The sequence below is a fragment of the Strix uralensis genome, chromosome 4 (assembly GCF_047716275.1).
Source record: "Strix uralensis isolate ZFMK-TIS-50842 chromosome 4, bStrUra1, whole genome shotgun sequence".
In the NCBI taxonomy this organism is placed as follows: Eukaryota; Metazoa; Chordata; class Aves; order Strigiformes; family Strigidae; genus Strix; species Strix uralensis.
This window is the reverse complement of record NC_133975.1, coordinates 114,777,421-114,796,143: the sequence shown is the minus strand read 5'-3', so window position 1 is coordinate 114,796,143 and position 18,723 is coordinate 114,777,421. Positions and strand designations below refer to the sequence as shown.

General features: G+C 41.1%; 1 protein-coding gene across 1 annotated transcript; it reads left to right on the top strand.

Moving 5' to 3' along the window:
* The first annotated feature begins 1,067 nt into the window (after positions 1-1,067).
* Positions 1,068-18,214, top strand: GPR68 (G protein-coupled receptor 68). Its single transcript, XM_074865225.1, has 2 exons — positions 1,068-1,084; positions 16,997-18,214. Exon 2 carries the CDS (start codon positions 17,138-17,140, stop codon positions 18,212-18,214), a length of 1,077 nt encoding a protein of 358 aa, XP_074721326.1. The 5' UTR covers positions 1,068-1,084; positions 16,997-17,137.
* Positions 18,215-18,723: the final 509 nt, after the last annotated feature.

Below are 18,723 nucleotides of genomic sequence, written 5' to 3'. Positions count from 1 at the left end.
GGAGTACCCCGCACAGGAGTCCTATTTCCAGACTTACTGTCGCTGGCTGCCCTTGGAGTACTGTTGCCCCATTACAGTGAGCAGACGGGAGCTCTCTTTAGGCACAGTGCTGAGTGCGCAGTGCCACTGGGGTCCCTACAGCAGCACGGCAGAGCGCTACATCAGGTGAGTTATGTACCAGTTCAGAGCCTGAACTGGTAACAGCTTTTGTTTCCAGCTTCAGTGATGTAATTCCTATCTATCTGGTTTTTTTTAAGGGTAGTGCATTTCAGTTCCAATGACAGACACTCTAATACCTATCCCATGGTGCAGCTTTCACTCCTACAGGAATAAGAGTAGTGGCATGAGTTAGCAGGAGGTCAGCTTTTACATCTGCTACAGTCTTCCTGAATGACCTTGGACCAGCCCTTTGATCTGTTTATGCCTCAGTCTGTCTTGCTGTGTACACGAGAGAGGAAGGAAATCCATCCTCGCAGCCCTTGCTCTTGCACAGTCAGAGAAGACGCTCTGTTGTGCAGAGATCAGCTTCTGCTGTGTTTGGACATAATGAAGGTCTGATCTCAGCAAGCTCTAGAAACAATTTACTGTAAATAATACTAATAACAACACTAACCCTCTGTATACTTTGTAATATGCCTGCAGGAGACAACATCTGTGTGTGTTTAGATAAGCTGTAAGCAGCAGTATTGGGGCTTTGCACCAGCTGCTGTGATCATAGTGCACTTATCTGCTGGTTCGTGTCTGTGATGGTAGGTATGGGTGTGAACACCTCTCTGTGTGCATTGCAATCTCCGTATTTAGTGTCTGCTTTTGGCACTCTCATCTCTTTTATTTATGAATGAGAGGGTGAGGGAGGAGAGGGCTGGGCTGGGCTGAGCTGACTCCTTTGCAGTTGAACCATAAAGAGCACAGGAGCTGAAACACAATCTCCTCCTCCTCCTTCCTTGTGCTGTTTCATCGACAGCCTCGCTCACAGCTGAGAGGAGGACAGCCTCACCAGCAGCCTGAGCAGGAGCTGGGAGAAGGGAAGTCTTGTGCTCTTCACACTGCGGGGAAAACCTCTTTGTATAAACTCTACTTACAGGTGAGTTTCATTTTTATCTATTCATTCTTAAAAGCAAGTTAATTTTCCATCATTGAGCCAGGTTATACAAGGTTATGACCCCTGGAAAGATGGCAGGACAGTTTTTTGGCTAGGTTGTTAAAGCAAAACAACAAGGCAGTCCAAGGACTCAACCAAAGTAATGTGTCCAAAAAAATTCACAGCTTAAAAATTAATTTGCTTGGCAAGTTCCCACTAGTGGGAACTTTGAATAAAAGTTCTTCCAGAAAAACTTCCTTGAGTTCCGCTTAGGCACAAGGAGAGGTGAATGTTGAAGTTGTATTGATGAAAGGGAATTGTTAAGATAAATCAAAAAACTGTTTCATGTTTGCAGTGGGGAACCAGAGCAATAGCCAGTAGATAAATTCCAGTAGTAATTTTCAGAGAACTTAGTAGGATTGTGTAAGTTGACTAGATATAAGCTATTTTGAAGGACTAATAAGCAATTTAAATACTTCATTTCCCCTGAGAACACAAGCCAAAAGTTACACCTAACAGGAAACTGCTAAACTACATACCTTGGTGTGTGGGTGCTCTGCACCTATATAGATTTGTCTTTGTATCTCAAAAGTATGTCATTGCTGTATTTTCCAAACAGTAAGCCACTCTTCTTGCTGCTGTTCAGAACCTGACTTGAGAAACTTGAAATGTGAAAGTTTGTTTAGTGAAATGAAATCCATTCAGTCAGAAATTAATCTATTATTTTTTATTTTTTTTAATAGGGTTGAAAACCTTTGTTCATTATTGTAGGTTGCCTGTGTTACGAGTACATTTTTCTGGTTCTTGACAATCTTTGTAAAGAAACAGAAAAATTAAATCACTGAGCAATCAGCTTCATGTGTGCATGGGGAGGGGAGCTGAGAAATACAGGATTTAGAAGAATATAACAGCCTTTTCCTGTCCTTTTGTGTTCAGAACACATGCAGATATTTATTAATAAAAATTTAAGGAAACTTAACAGTGAGGCAAGGAAAAATGGCTACACGTAGGCTCATAAGACGTGACACTGTCATTGTGAGCATTACGGGACTTTCTGAGCAGTCTGTTAATCAGCTCCCTCCGTGACTTTTTCCACATTAGCACCCTGTGTTCACACTGGCTCCAGAAGAGTACCACTTCTTCTTTCAAGTTTGCTTTAATCAAGAAGCCAGTAAAAGTGAGTCAATCCTGTGTATTTAACACCCACTCTTCCATTCCTTTTCTAAAGAAACAAAATTTTTTACTGTCCTTGCTCCTATCCTTCCTGCTTTCCCATCTTGCTGCTAGTATGTTGTTGTTCCCCCATACCATGCTGCTTCTACACATGGAATTGTAAGGTCTTTCTGTTATATGAGGGAAGAGGCAGAAGGTAGTTGTCTCCAGCTTCTTTTATGGTCAGTGCTATACAGCTGTAATTTTGATGATAACACTGAAGGTACATCCCCAAAGTTTTAGGAGTCTTCCCAGGGTCTGGGGAGCACACCATGAGAAAATGTTGGTTTTATAGAACCAGACCAGTATGTTGTTCTGTGATAGCGGGGCACAGCTGGTGGGGGTAACAATGTCTACATCCCAGAGCTGTGATTTGAATATCACAGTTTTAAATGAAGAAAGATGTGGTGGTTCCAAAATCTCATTAAAAAAACCTCATCTCACTTGGCTTTTGCAGTGAGGTGTATTTATCTTTGTGGCTGGTGGACAAAAATGGACTACCTTTGTTCTGGCACCTGAGGAATGTAAGCAATCCTAGACAGTGGGAAAAGAGAGAAGAGAAACGGGAGAGAAAGGAGGAAAATGAGTCCCAGCCAAACTAGGTGTACATAGACATCATACTAGATGTCATCAAATAGGGTGAGCCTGGGGGATGGCTGGTTCCTGAGGTTGGACAGACTGGAAACTTCCTACCTGTGGCTGAGCACAGTTGCGTGGGACCAGGTGTACAAAGGTGTGGGCATTAATGTAAGTTTTCCTCCCCTAACCAGCCCTGTGGATGCTGTCACTCAGATTAACCTGTAATTAACCTGTAAGTTAATGCTGTAACTGCAAGTTTTCTTGGCACCCCATTAAACAGCACATGGAGACAAAATTTTTTTCCCTGACAGTTTTTCTAGACCTGACCTGAGGGTGCATTCGTGTTGCCCTGGGATTTCACTCCCACAGACTATTCTTGTGTCAGTGTGGTGATAACCAAGGAAAAAGTTACTTCAGGCTCATGAGGACATTTACACAACTTGCTAATTATTTTTAAGTGAAGAACTGTGGAAAGAGAACTCCAGAAGTGGCAGCCTTGTGAGGCTCATTACCTTATAATTAGCTGAATGTCTCCTCTAAGAGGTTTGTTTTTCCTATAAAGCTTATTCTGAGTGGCTTTTAATGCTTGTTATGAATTATTCTGCCAGCTGAAGCATTTGCAGAGCTGCTGTCCCTGACAGCTGATGATAATTGGTTTTGAAAAGACACAGAACAGCTTTAATGTTTAGAAGAAACTGGCCAATAATTTTAAGTAAAGGTATTAGTAATCAGCAGCAGCTAAGAACAACACTGCAGTTTATTCTCTGAGGGATGCATCCACTATAATTTCTTTTTCTCCACTAGAAACCACACTCTGAACTCTGTTAATCTACTGGGTAGCAAAAGGAGAACTTTTTAGGCACTTCATCCGGCAGCTGTAGCTAATCTGTCTGAAAAAGAAAAAAAGACTAAATAACAGGTTTTAGAACACTGTTAGAGGGATATTGAGAAATCGGTTCACCTGAAAGTATACTCTGTTCCTCTCCATGGAGCCCTCTTGCCAGAAATTGTTTCTGTGGCAACAAATTTTTTTCAGCTGGGTTGTCTTGGAGTTTGATCTGGGGTTGCTTAGGCTCAGAGATCGGTCACCATGCCAGAGGTGATTAGAAATGCAAAACTGATCTGGTCTACAGGTAATGGAGAGGGCACTCTGCTGCTACTACTGTTGCTCCACGAGAGATGTCCTTCTGACATCCTCCACTCAAAAATTGCTATGGACAGTTATTGCTGCTAGGATGAGCCTAGTCTCTCATTTCTGAACATTGTTGTTTTATTCAACAAGCTTTCAAGCTTCCTTTCTCTCACATTGTTTGCTATGGGTTAACAGTAAAGACACATAGCTTTGAAGAGAGGCTAGACAGCTAACAGAGGAAGGGGAGATCAAAAATGAATGCATTACAAAAGCAGATGCAGTCAAACTATCAAACTTAAGTCACTTCAATGACACCTGAATAAAATGCTAAAATGGGCAACATCAGTAGGGAAGAATGGAAATATTATTACAGACATCTCTTGGTTTGGCTTTCTTATAACTCAATATTTTAGTAACAACTAGAATTTGAGCATTTTATATCTGGTAACATTTTGTCTTCCATCTGCCAAAGGAAGAAGGAGAATTTTTACTCTGTGATGGATAATGATTTAGTGTCTACACATGTATCTAATTAGAGGATGTATCTGTTGTATACTCCATGTTTAAGAAGTGATCAGACATAGCTTTCAAAATAGCCATTGTCTTTTAATCTTGCAAGAGATTTAAACTAAAATCCCTTAACTTATTATGTCAGGACATTATTATTTGGAACTTGAACTTGTGTCCAAATTTCAGAGATGGTCTTACACCTCCACCCCAGAGCAGGACCTGGGTTTCTGAACAGCTCTCAAGTTTGGAATCCAACATCTCCTGTGCCACCTTTACCATCTCCTGCCCAAGAGCTTGTCAGGACTCCCCTGTAATAAGTATTTGATTCTCTTCCTTTTCTCTAGTCAGATGCATGCTGGGAAGTGTGAATGGTTTACAGTAAGGTTGCTGCTTTTGCTGTGAGTTGTTTCTCTGATACTATTAAAGAAGTGCTTTTTTTCATTTCTGTGAGGTCATGGTTCTGCAGCTATTTTTTTCAATGTTCCTGTTGAAACTCTTTTATCCAGATTAATACCATTATTAGGGACAGGTTGTTCCTCCCAATTTTCATTAAAAAAGACTAAAGAAGGGTCAGATGTTTTTTCAAGCATATGGATGGCTGAGTTTGTGCCTCCAGGCAGGATACTGGGATTTGTCTCCCAGGAGAGAGGTGGCAAACCTGACACAGGGGAAATGGGCAGTCACTGCCTGTTTGGATGCCAGTGTCATCCAAAGGGTGAGATAGAGAAGTGCTGGAAAGAACATTTAGGCTCTTAGACAGGATGCTGAAGTACAGGGATTCTGCAGCACTGTGCTGAGGAAGGCTTCTCCCACCATATGCAAGGCCAGACAGAGGTATAGAGATAGGCAGTTTCAAGGTATGACTAAGAAAACGGAGGAGGGAAGATGAATTCATATACATCAGGAAATGAGGACACTCAGGAGTAAGGAAAGCCAGACTTTGTTTAAATCTTAATGAAAGCAAGACACTAGCACTTAGAATCATGTGAGTACTAAAAGAATTTTTTAAATTAAAATTAAGGGAATTGAGGAAAGGAAAATTCAGGAAATGAAAATGTAAACAAGGCTGCAGATACAGATGCCAGCACTTTGTTTAGAATGATTTATCCATTGGGGACTAGGTTGTTGGAGTCCTGTATCCTCAAGTTTTTTAAAAAGAAAAAAAAAAAAGAAAGGACCGAAGTTTTCAATAGTCATCTAGGGAGAAAGAGCAACAATAAGGGAAAGAGCACAGAGGAAAACCTTCTGCAAGGTGCACTGCTTCTACATAATCGTGAGAAGTCTGAGAAATAACATTGGGGAACACGCCTTGCATGCGAATATTGACTTAGATCTACAGGAAACCTGGTTAATCTCCAAAAGGGAAACTTCAGAAAAAACCCAAAGGAGGAAGTTTAATTAAAGGCAGCAAAAAGGGGTAGCTTAGAAGAGTTAAATCGCTATTGGCTAGGTGGGGACTATTTGAAGACATGCACAAATGCATGTGCACACACCCCACGCCCCCCAATGCTGGATCCAAGGAATAAATACAGAACAGGAGCCAAAAAAGACTCAACTTGAGTCTGAAAGGAAATGAGCACAGCTAAACAGCAGTGCGTGGAAGGGCGGATGGTGTGCTAGACTAGAAAGAATTGAATCTAGAACAGAAACATGTTTGAAATGCACAATGGGAATCAGTGTAAGCCAGAAACACAAACGTAGTATAAAGGCACAAAATAATTATTCCAGTTTTAGATGTTGAGAGTGCACACAGTGTTAAGTGCTTCAGTTGAAAAGGCTCCTATCCTATGATGAATTTTGTCTCTGATTAAAATAAATTCCAACCAGAAGAAAAAGAATGAAGTCAAAGAAAAATCAGGGTAGGAAGGGAAAAATCTCCAGATATTGTAAACAGCTTTTCACTTTACCATGTCTTAAAACTTTTGCTGTACAAAATGAATCATATGCTGAATCATATATGCAGAAAATAGCATTTAAAAGAGAGATGACTTTATTGAATGTATCATTACTTGCTGATGCGTGGAATAATGAAAATGTTAACATTCTCCTTGAACAGGAGATGTGCTCAACCTCTTTAGATATGGAAGAGTTTCAGCCACTTTTCAGTTAGATCTAGCAGGCAAAATTTTTCTCTCAGACAGTCTTTGCTATTTGTCAAACATTACTAGTCAAACATTGATTATTGATGTCCCAAGCTACTGCTCATCAGCAGCACTGCAAAATCAGTTCTATCCACTGAACTATCAGTAAGGAGGAGAAAAAATTGTACAGATGGATGTTTGGTTGCTTTCCAAATTACTTTTTGTTAATGAGATAGTTCTGTTTGGAGGGTATGATGTGCTGATACTTGGGTTTAATTATACCTTGTCTTGTCTGGAGGCAATGGCATTATAAAAGATGCAAGCAGAAAGATAATTTGGTCCTTCTTTTGGTCTCCAACTTGTTAGTTTTTGAACAATAGTTTTCCCTTGTAACCAGCGAGTGATGCTGGGGAGGCTTGACAGAAGGGACTGCCTTGCATGTTGTCAGCAGCCCCTCCCCTTTCTGTGAGGGCATAGGTGTACAGAGAGCAAGCCTCTCTCCATACACACATCAGCTATGTCTGTATAGTGCCTTAAGCATCTGGGCGAAGGTACAGGCTAAACAGCTGACTCACTTTGCTCAGCCTTGGTGCGTGCATGCTCACCGGTACAGGATGCCGGCAGTGTGCTATGGCCCATGTGCTGTAAATGGGTGGCCCACGCTCAGGCTGCTGAGAAGTCTGTGGGGTGACTCCCCTGGGGCCATGGCTCCCTTTGGGCAGTCATGCTGTGAAGCAGAGGCTGTATGGCAGTGCTGGGGTTAGAGAGGCATGCTGGCAAAACAAGGAGGGCAAAAATCATTGAAATGCAGTACAGATATGACCTAAACCTTAAGTCACTGATTTCTACGCAAGACATCTGGCATTGCCTGATGGAGCACAGTGCTGGTGTCAGAGCAGGCTGCAGCATCAAAAGAGGCAGTAATACAGAGTTTGGGAAAATGAATCAGAAGAGTGATTTTCCCCAAGGCTGTAGATGGTAAAATGAATCAGAGCTTGTTTAGTTCAGAAGGGTGAAGTTCCTGTTTCTCAATCCCAGGCTACAACACAGTTGTTCCAGTCCTTGTTCCTTACTGGTAGTATTGCATGTTGATCATGGCTCGTGTGGCTTCTAAAAAGTAAAACCTGCATAATCTTGGATTTTATTGTCTTGTTGTTTCCAATGAGGATCAGTGCACAGATTCAGTATTATAAGCAGTTCTGTTGTCTATAATTGATTGTTACTTACTTGCCTGCTTGTGCAATAGAGACAGCTTGCTGCTTTGACTTCTGTGACAAGGAGGGTTGTGGGGGAGAGGGAGGTTGACTTGGCTGAGGTTTTTGTTGAGGGGAAAGGAAGATTTGGAGTTGTTCTTTGAGGAATATAGGGATTTAAGATTTCTGCAGAAAGTGGTATGATGTGTTTTCCTTCACCTGCTGTTCTGTACTCAAGCAAGTCATCCACAAAGCCTCAGGGAGATGTCCCCTGTGGGTAGGAGCTAGCAACAAAAGCTTTGTGGTGAAATACTTGAAGGGTGGTGTAGTCCACCTGGCTGATCTTTAACAGCAGGAAGGAGGAGGCAGATGAGGATCATTTTTAAAAGCTTTGAGGCAGCTATGGCATGACTAATTCCTGATGTGATTCACCTCCCTGATACCACTTGGACTGCTTGCCTGAAATTACACACTGTATGAACTTATTACCATGAATAGGGGGTTTCCAAAGTGCTGTTTCTTTTTTAGCACTTCCCTGTGCTCAACCAGTTGTTCAGACCTTGCATTTGGTAAAAAGGTCCTAATCCTAGATAAAGAATAAGTAGTAGTCTGAGATACTGGACTAACTGTGCTTATTATCCTATCTGCCTTCCTTTATCCTCCATGTCAAGTTGTTCTTCATATGTGCAGGCCTCACCTAAGAAGTCCAGTCATAAAAACGTGAAATGAAATGGTACAGCAGTAGAACATGGATTTTTTTTGTATTAGTTTTTGTGCATGTGAAGTCATATAGATTTCACTTCAATGTGGCTTTCATTTTGTGTTGGGTTTCTGTGTGTGGCAGGGGTTTTTGGTAGTAGGGGAGGGGGCTACAGCAGTGACCTGTGAGAGAAGCTTCTCAAAGCTGCCCAGTTCCAAGTTGCACCCGCCTTTGCACCAAGGCCGGGCCAATTAGCGATGGTGGCTCCACCTCTCTGATAACATATTTAAGAAGGGAAACCTGGGAGGAGGAGTTGGAATTGTGAGGGAAATACCTATGCAAACAGAGGTCAGTGGAAGAAAGGAGGAGGAAGAGGGCGAGATGCGCTGGAGCAGAGACTCCCCTGCAGCCCATGGTGAGAGGGCAGGCTGTGCCCCTGCCACCTGTCGTGGTTTGAGCCCAGAGGGCAACTGAGCACCATGCAGATGAGCTCCATGCGCAAACCATGATGCTTTTCTGGGAAAAAACTTTCAAAATTAAAAAACTTTCATAGAAATAATAATTTTCCAATTATTTCTTTTCAAAACAAAATTCCTTTGCAGAAATAATTTTGCTTCGTGTCAGATTTATACAATTTGTTTCCATGTTATTGCATGTCACTAAGAGGGATGAGTTGTGTTGTGTCACCTGGCAAATAATAGGAGAGAACAGAATGGGAAGGTCTCAAGAGCATCTATCCCAGTGCTCTACTTGTCCTTGTTAGTGGAAAGTTTTTCATGGTGTTTAACCTAGCCTCTCTCATCTTTGCAACAATCATTAACATGTTTGAATGTTGTTGCTGTGTTTGCCCTCAATCTGGTCTTCTTCAGACTAAACAAGCCCAACTCCCTCAGTCTTCAGCTTTGCTAGACATCTGACCTTTACTCTGACCTTCTTCTGACCACAGCCAGTGGATCCCAGAGGATCCATGCACCTTAGAGCCTGTAGAGCCTTACAGAGGTGCACAGGATGGAGGGGCAGTACCCACAGCCTGCTGAGACATCCCAATGTGATATGTGTGTGTGTGGGGGTGTTCTATAAAAGTGTGTTGTTGACTTCAGTGTGTGACCTCTGGAACCCCTACATCCTTCCCAGCATTCTACTGTAAAATGGGATATGCTTTATTACTGACTTCTTGTATCATATGGAAATGCATAATTTGTCATATACAGCAGCTTGCACATCAGGTAAGAAAGAAGCTGGATACTCAGTGCTCTAATTAAAATGACAAATGTGAGCCTAAGATGATAACCTCCTGGGTTATTCAGGGCATTTTTTTCTGAAATATTGACATTTTCCAGGAATGTAAATTTTGTGTTTCAACAAGTTCTCCCTGTGACCTCTCCTGGTGTAACCTACAGGGTAGTGTGTTATTACAAGTTACTGGTGTGTGGCACCTTAACTCTCATGGCTATTCAGAAATGCTCAGCTGCTTGCTTTCTAGGTGGCTTCCTGCTTAATTGAGAGTATGATTGTTTGTTTGACTTACGAAGGGGGTTGAATATAGAACATTTAGGTTTGGGTTCCATTTCCATACTGATTCAGCTGTTCCTTACAGAGCTTCATGATCTGTGAGCCAGGACACTTGTAAGATTAAACTACATTACCATGTCATTACTGAATGTGAAATAAGCACTGGAACTAGATTTAGTGGTCATGAAATTATTTGAATTAATCACGTAGCTAATATACAAGGGCTATCTTCATTGGCTTCTAGCTGCACTGCATTCATCAGCCCACACTGCTTATGTTAGACTGCACAGGTCAAATTTCTCAGCTTATGGTGATGTCCAATCTAGTGCTTTGGACAAGCATCAAATTCACTATGAGGAAAAAAAAGATTCATGATTCAAGAATGTTAACATGGACCTGCTACTCAAATCCACATGATCAATTCCTAATGACAAATTTACAAGTTGAGGGCATGAAACCCTCAACTACCCCACCACTGTGGCCAGATGGCATCTGAAGTTTTAGCAATAAAATATGTAATGTAACTAGCTTACTTCAGACTTCAGAGAAATTTGGTAAGCAGAAATGAAGAAGTCGGGACAAATTCCCAGGATATCAGAGTTCGAGCAAATGAAGTGATTTACCCAGTGCTGTAAATAATTGCATGTCTGTGTTAGGGAAAATTGGACATCGGTGACTAATTAGTCTTTTGTTTATGTGGTTTCTGGAAAAATGTTGCTGTCTTCCTTCTTTGACAATAGGTTTATAAATGGAGTCATACAATAATGACAAAAGTAAAGTGATTTGTAATTTACAGAATACTTTTATGGTTTCTTCCCGCTGAAACGGATACACAGAGTAATAAATATTGTACACAGAGGTTCATGTTAGAAGGGTCCACTCGCAAGTTAACAAACACTGGATGTGTTGTGTATAGACTTAAATTAACTTTAGAAGGGAATTCAATTTAAGAAGGAATTGAGTTTTTACCTTTTTTTTTTTTTTTTTTTTCCAATTTACGTAAGATGGTTTCAGAGGTTTAAAAAGATACAGTCCTTTTTTTACTGTATGCCTCTGGTAAGACTCACTTGCAAAGTGAAGAACATACCGAGTTTATTCTAATGCAAAAAAGCAGACAGAAAAAAGAAAGGTGAAGTAAGTATAGCAGAGAGGTAGCCTTTCTGCTTTACAAACAACAACACCAGCAGAAGACAGAAACAAAACTCCTTGCAGCCAGCTGCTCTTCACACAGAGGTTTGACACACACAGAGGCAGTCTGGTGAAGCTTCTGTTGACTGGAAAAGGGGAAACATAACCCCTGTGTTTAAAAAGGGAAAAAAAGGAAGACCTGGGGAACTACAGCCCAGTCAGTCCCACCTTTGTGCCCAGCAAGATCATGGAGTGGATCCTTCTGGAAACTATGCTAGGGCACATAGAAAATAAGGAGGTGATTGGTGACAGCCAATATGGCTTCACTGAGGGCAAATCGTGCCAGACAAATTGGAGGGACATGGATTTGATGGATGGACCACGCAGTGGATAAGGAGTTGGCTGTATGGTCACACTCATGGGCTTGTCCCTTCCAACCCAAACCATTCTATGATTCTATGAACTACTCTTCACAAGACAGGTGTTATGCCTGATTTACCCCGGTCCACCATAATTTCTGAAACATCATCAATAGTTCACAAACTGCTTTAGCTAATTCCCTCAGAGTGCACATAGACTTGCAAAATACGTGTTAACCTTTGCTTACCTATTTTTTCTTTGCACCGTTTCTTTGCCACCAATTGTTAAAAACAATTTTGTTAGATGCTGGGTCACAACTCTGGTTCTAAAGATTGAAATAAAAAATAACTGCAATTATTTCAGTTATGTTTGTGCTTGTGCCTCATATGCACTTGTCTGTCTTTACCCTTCCTTTTCTTGTGTGTTAATAGAAACATCCTTCATTGCCTTTTATGGGTCTTTCTACTTCTGACCCTTTTAGAATAGTTTGGGTTGGAAGGGACTGTTAAAGGTCATCTAGCCCAACCCCCCTGCAATGAGCAGGAACACATTTTCAACACAATCAGGTTGCTCAGAGCCCCGTCCAACCTGACCTTGAATGTTTCCAGGGATGGGGCATCTACCACCTCTCTGGGCAACCTGTTCCAGTGTTTCACCACCTTCATCATAAAAAATTTCTTCCTTATATATAATCTAAATCTACCCTCTTTCAGTTTAAAACTCTTACCCCTTGTCCTATCACTACAGTTCCTGATAAAGAGTAACACCCCATCTTTCCTGTAGCCCCCTTTAAGTACTGGAAGGCTGCTATAAGGTCTCCCTGGAGTCTTCTCTTCTCCAGGCTGAACAACCCCAACTCTCTCAGCCTGTCCTCATAGGAGAGGTGCTCCAGCCCCCTGATCATTTTCATGGCCCTCCTCTGGACCTGTTCCAACAGGTCCTTCTTTTAAATTGTAATTCTTCTGATGGAATCCAAATATTATTTTGCCATTTCCTCATACTTGGTCACGCACTCCAATTTCCACTTTGTTCTACTCTTTTTTTAAAACTTGCTCTAAGAATGTTAGCCAGTTTCTGCATATTTTATATTGTTTGACTGGTCCCTAGTCTGCGTTGCTGGTCATTGCTTCCTGGTCTCTTTATCTGACCTTATTCTTCCAGGCTTTGTGAACCAGGGTCAAACCAAGCTGACAAACCCTAAAGTGAGGGGGGAAGCTTAGCGTGTGAATTTAAGGGCTGGAGTTTGTATGGGTAATGATCTGAACCAAATTCTAAACTGAAAAAACCTCAGGTTTCTGGTTCTAAGATATTCAGCCACAGTCCAAGTCCTGCTATGACAGCCACATGACTCAGGCCTGTCTGCATTGTAGGAGCAGATTAAACAAGAGAGCTACTGTCACATAAAGGCACACGACTGTGTTACGCTCCCTGTTCACAGAAACAAGTGCTTTTGTGGATGAGACAAACTGCATGCAGAACTTTTGCAAATGCCTACAACGAAGTCCTTTGGCATAGTCCCATATCTCTCTGCTAAAAATGTGTAGGTCTAATTGCATACAGTTTTCTTACGAGAAAAATTGTAGCAATGTTCATTGAAACTGAAATACCCACCCAGGCTCCATGCTAGTACTTGGTCCGAGTTGAAGAGGCTGTTATTGTAAGTGGCTCTGAGCTATTTCCTCTGCTGACACCAGCAGACAGTGCTTAACACGTGAGCTGCTCCATGGCTCACAGTGCAGTGGGGAGTCCTGTTTTTGACAATAGTTAAGGCACAAAGGAGTTTGGAAAGAAAAGAACCTCTTGTTGAACTGTCCCGTTAGTAATGGAAGTTGGCTCATTTAAACCAAGAAAAAGTGAAACTCTGAAGCCCAGCGATCCTTGTCTTTATTTTTTGTCTAGGAACAAGAGAATTTGTTAAGAGCTCATGTAGCTGGCAAGACTCTTCTAATTTTTTTCCAAGACCTGGGCTTAGATGGGTATCATCTAAAAGATGTGGGCATATATGAAAGAGAAATATTGCCTGGAAATGTCTGCAGACTCATGATACTGAAGGTGTTACATAAACTATGCTCTAAAAAATCATGCAGCTGCACTATTTCTGTCTTAAAGCTGTCTAAAAGGAATGCTTATGTGTTCCCATTTGTAACTGCTTTTAGCTTTATGATTATCTGCACCCCAGATGTTTTTTATACAGCAACTCTTTACATTTTTCTCCTCTTCCTATCCAGACAAGGTCAGTAAGTAATGGGGGATCTATTATTCTTTTCCCTCCCATACCCTGCATCACCTTTCCTTCAGTTTCCACTTTTCCAAACAGCTTGCAAGGCACTGTGTATTATGTATAACATGGAGAGTTCTTCTGCACCCATCTGTTTAACACTGCCATCGCAGTACTTGTGGTTTTTCGGCAGTACTAGTATCATACTGTTTCAGTCCCTGGCCAGTGCACAGCTATGCTTGGTATACTTGGTGCTGAGAGAAAAGTGAACTGCCTTTGTATTTCCCATTTGGCTACTAAGCCTGTCCCTAGCCAGGCACAGGAGGTCAGAGGGCACGAAAGTTTCCCAGAGCGCACGTGCTAAGGAGGTTGAAATATGGGAAGGATTTCCTGGCTCACTGCTGCCACTCACCAGAAGAGCAATATAAAACAGCTATTGGGCAAGCAAAAATCTGGATCTTTGTTTGTCATCCCCATCTTTGGGGAGGGTTTGTTGGTGTAAGGCAAGAAGATTCGTAACAGCCAGCCTTCCTGCCCCCTGAAACAGCCCACTCCAGCACTTCCTCCGGGAGCAGGAAATGTTGCTGTAATCATGACAGAGTATTATATTAGCATAATGTCATATCAGTAAGACCTTTTCTGTCTCCTTCACATTCTGCATTCTGGCAAGACTTTTAAGCTAAACAGAAATGATTTTTACAATCATGTTCTCCATGACATAACCATAATTTAATTAAAATATTTTGAGTTCTTTGAGGAAAAGAAACATTTCTAAAAAACAGTGCAACTGTAGAGTACATCTGCTTTTTCTCATACTGTGTTCCATATTGACTCACTGGGTGACACTGAGCAAAACTTGGCGCTTTTGAACTATGCTAGACATATAAAGACAGTTCAGACTTTTCAAAATTATTGACAGCTTTCAAATTGGCCTCATCAACAGGAGCTGGACACTGGACACTTTTAGTTGGTAGATTAGATGATAGCAGATTTGTAGGCATTTTAGACTCTAATTAGGTGTGCCAATCATCCTGTACAGGCAAACTCTTACATGTAAAAGTCACCAAATTATACAGAAATGAAATGGTATTAAATAAAAACTCAAATACAGTTGTACTTGGCCTGGAGCTCTGGACTGGAAAAGGTGGGGTGCAGTAAGTAGGTTTTGCCTTGGCAAAGATTTTGTGTGCTGTCCTTGTGGTTGTGGATCCAGGTCTTCTGTACACAGAAGAGGTGTGTGATGGTTATGAAGCCATTGAGAAATGCATAGTGCACTGGATGGTGTTACAGGAGAGCCAATGGCCCCTAAGTAACAGTCCTTTTGGAAATTTTTATGTAATTTAATGATTAATTTTTGCTGTACATGTCTGCATTGCTAACATTATCATCATTATTCCATGGGAAGGTTATGGTAATCTCTTGGAACAAACTTCAGACTGAACCATAGGTATCTGTGACTGGGGTCCCTTAAGCAGCATTTCTCCTGCTGTGCTTGATTTATCCATAATAACTATTGTACAACCCACAATGGAGGGGGTGAGTTTCTTAACCCCCAAAGGAGCTGCATGAGAGTGAGGGAAAGAGAGCAGACCTTGCGCTGTGCTAGACTTGACCAGACTTTCACACAAGTTGCATTGGGCAATGAAGTTAGACATTTTGAGAGAGACGAGCTTATGCTGGCCTGTTGTTTCATGACTGAAGGTGTCCGAGAACCCCGAGAATATTTCCACCAAAACCTGGGCTGATGTTCTGTCTGTTGGTAAGAAAAAGAGGAAAAGCAAAGGAATGTAAACCACATTCAAATTCTTAAATATTTACGTGTGTCCTTAAGTTTGCTGTGATTCCTGGGAGACTCTGCTACACAGGGTGAAGCTAAACACTGAAAGTCTTTGCAGGTTTAGTCACTTATTTCAGGCAGGCGTTTCTTTTCTGGCCTAAAGGAGGTGATTTTCTTTCAATTTCTACAGGAGTAAAGCCCACCACTATTTGAAAAAAAAAATTATTAAAAAAAATTATTTGACAGTAGCATCCTCAAACGCTGCAGCTGACAGTAATTTTACTGTAGTATGGTCATGTTTTCATAAGGGTTGCCTTGGAAAAAATTGTATGTTCCTAGACAGGACAGAAGATGATGACAAAAATACAGATTAGGATAGTAAACAGGAAAAAGCAACAAGGCCTTATCTTTGTCCCTGGATAGTGCTGTCTCCTTTTGAATCCATATTAACTGAAGCTGTAGAAGGAGTACACAAACTGTTAACCTTACAAAAGTATACACTACAACTGTGCATTTTCTGGGAAGAGTCTCACCGTTCTGCATCATCAGGTAAAACATACATCCCCTTCAGACTGGGCAGTTTGCCCCACTGTTTTGCAGTCCCGAGCATTTGTGCCAACGTGAATATATCACGAGGTGATAAAATGCTGAATGTGATACTTTGTTTAGTCTAGGGTTTAATCACTGTGGGCTGGCTCAAGGCTGAACGCTTGTCCTAGTTGAACTGAGTGCTAGCCTGTTGTCAGCAGTGATTTTTGTAAGTGTCTTGAATAGTAATAGTATAGGAATCGTCTGTATGGGTATGTGCTTGGATTATAGAAGATTCTTCAGATTAAACCAATTATGTTCATATTCAATGAAGATGTAAAGGGAAGATACAATTGTGTAAGTAGTAACAATAAATGAGTGTTTTTGAGAGCCGATGGCAAATAAGTATTCTGTAATAGCATATCTTGTAGGACTGAGACTGTGGGGATACGTTATACCAGATTTTTACAGAGAAAGACAGCTTGCTTTCGGGATTGTGTTTACAAGTAACTGTAAGAAAGACTGCTAAAAATTCATTTTTTTTAATCCTGATGGGTTGAACTGCATATTCCATATATTTTGTATCTAAAGGGAAATTCAAGAAATAGAAATTAAAAATAAACTGTTTTGTGCACCCTGAATCCTCTAAGGAAGTCTGAATGGACTGCTGGTTTGCCAGAGACATTTTTTCCATCATGGACAAATCAGATTACTGCTTTTGTGCCTTATATGCAAAACAGAGATATTTCTTCACTTGCAAAGGTAAAGCGACGAATGTTTGTAATTTGCTTTGGGATTCTTGGACATAAAATTTTCTGGTACTTTTCTGGTAAGTACTAGGACTTACTCATATGAATAATGATTTCCCAGACAGACTTTATCTTTTATCAAAGACTAGGGCTAGGAAAAGCCAGCTAACTGAAAACCGTAATATGTATTTGACAATCGTATCTCTTCTGAAGATTTTCATGTGTTTTACCTTCAGGTTAATAATATCCTGCAGCAAGTCATCACTTCAGCCTAAAGCTTTGTGGAAGAAATAAGTGGTACATGAAACTGAATGAAATTAAATTTTAAATCTGTTCATTCAGGACCCTGATGAGTGATACACGGAGAGACGAAGAAGATGGTGAATTTCACAGAGAATGCAACTGAGAATTGCACTATTGATCACAACATCCACCAGACATTATCCCCTGTGGTATATATATTTGTATTTATATTAGGCTTGCCAGCTAACTGCCTGTCACTGTACTATGGGTATTTACAGATCAAGGCTAAAAATGAATTGGGTATCTACCTTTGCAATTTGACTGTAGCAGACCTGCTCTACATATTTTCTTTGCCATTTTGGCTTCAGTATGTTTTACAGCATGACAATTGGACCTACAATGAGCTGCTGTGCAAAATTTGTGGCATCCTCTTGTATGAGAATATCTATATCAGTGTGGGCTTCCTCTGCTGCATCTCCATTGACCGCTATCTCGCAGTAGTGCACCCTTTTCGGTTTCAACAGTTTCGGACAATGAAGGCCGCTGCAATTGTGAGCATCGTTATCTGGACCAAAGAAATAATGACATGCTGCTTTGTCTTTACGCACGGGGAGATCAGTATGGATGCTGAGAGCCATGTGGTGTGCTTCGAGCATTACCCCATCAAAGAATGGGAGCACAATGTCAATTACTACCGCTTCTCTGCTGGCTTCCTTTTCCCCTTCTTTCTGCTGGCCTTCTCTTACTGTGGGATTTTACGAGTTGTCCACAAGAGTCACGGCACTCAAAAGAAGAAGAAAATCCAAATTAAACGACTGGTTTCAAGCACCGTTTTCATTTTTTTAGTTTGCTTTGGACCATACCACATTCTACTTGTGGTTCGCAGCTTGTTGGAGAACAACTGCTCATTTGCTGAGAAAATATTTAATATTTACCATGTTTCTCTCCTGTTGACTACTTTTAACTGTGTTGCTGATCCAGTATTGTATTGTTTTTCCAGTGAAAGCACTTACCAGAACTTTGCCAAGATGCGAGACTCTTGTTTAACATGTTTAGGGTGTCTGAGTACTGAGACAAAGGAATCCTACCCACTGAATGCTCCAGAAACTCCCAACAGGTCACAGCATGACCAACAACCAGGGTTATTGCAGATATCACATGATGGTGCTGGAATGAAGGACTCCTCCACAACTATCATGGGCAGCCTATAGCATTTATCAGAAAAGGACATTAATACAAAAGCTGCAGCTATGGCCCTGTTTGTGTATCCATCTGATTTATTCACGTATTACAATGGTGTTACCTCCCAAAGGCTTATTAGCAATGCAGTATGGTGAGGTCGTTTCTGGAGGTGCTTAGACCTTGGCAATAGTGAGGAAAGCACACACTAAATCAGTTCAGTTACAATCATGTGTCTGTGGTCATTGTGGTACCACTCAAAACCTGTTGTCTTGATGACTGCATTGACTGGAATAAGCTAGTACTCATGGTGTGTGGTTCTGTTGAATTCATCTTTAACTGCTTTCTGTTTACCCCTGTAGCAGAAAATTATTCTCTACAAGCTGTCATCATCTGTTGAAAAGGTTGGAGACAGAACAAATGAATGTCCCCATATGTACCTTTAAAAAGAAAAAAAAAAAATAAAAGCATTTCTGCAACATTTCTGTAACTTGCTGAGATAACCTCCTTCAGCCAGTTTTGAGGCCTGCAGAGACTGTGC

Bases quoted from the DNA above. Each gene is read 5' to 3' on its own strand.
- GPR68 (XM_074865225.1), top strand. From the start codon at position 17,138: ATGGTGAATTTCACAGAGAATGCAACTGAGAATTGCACTATTGATCAC.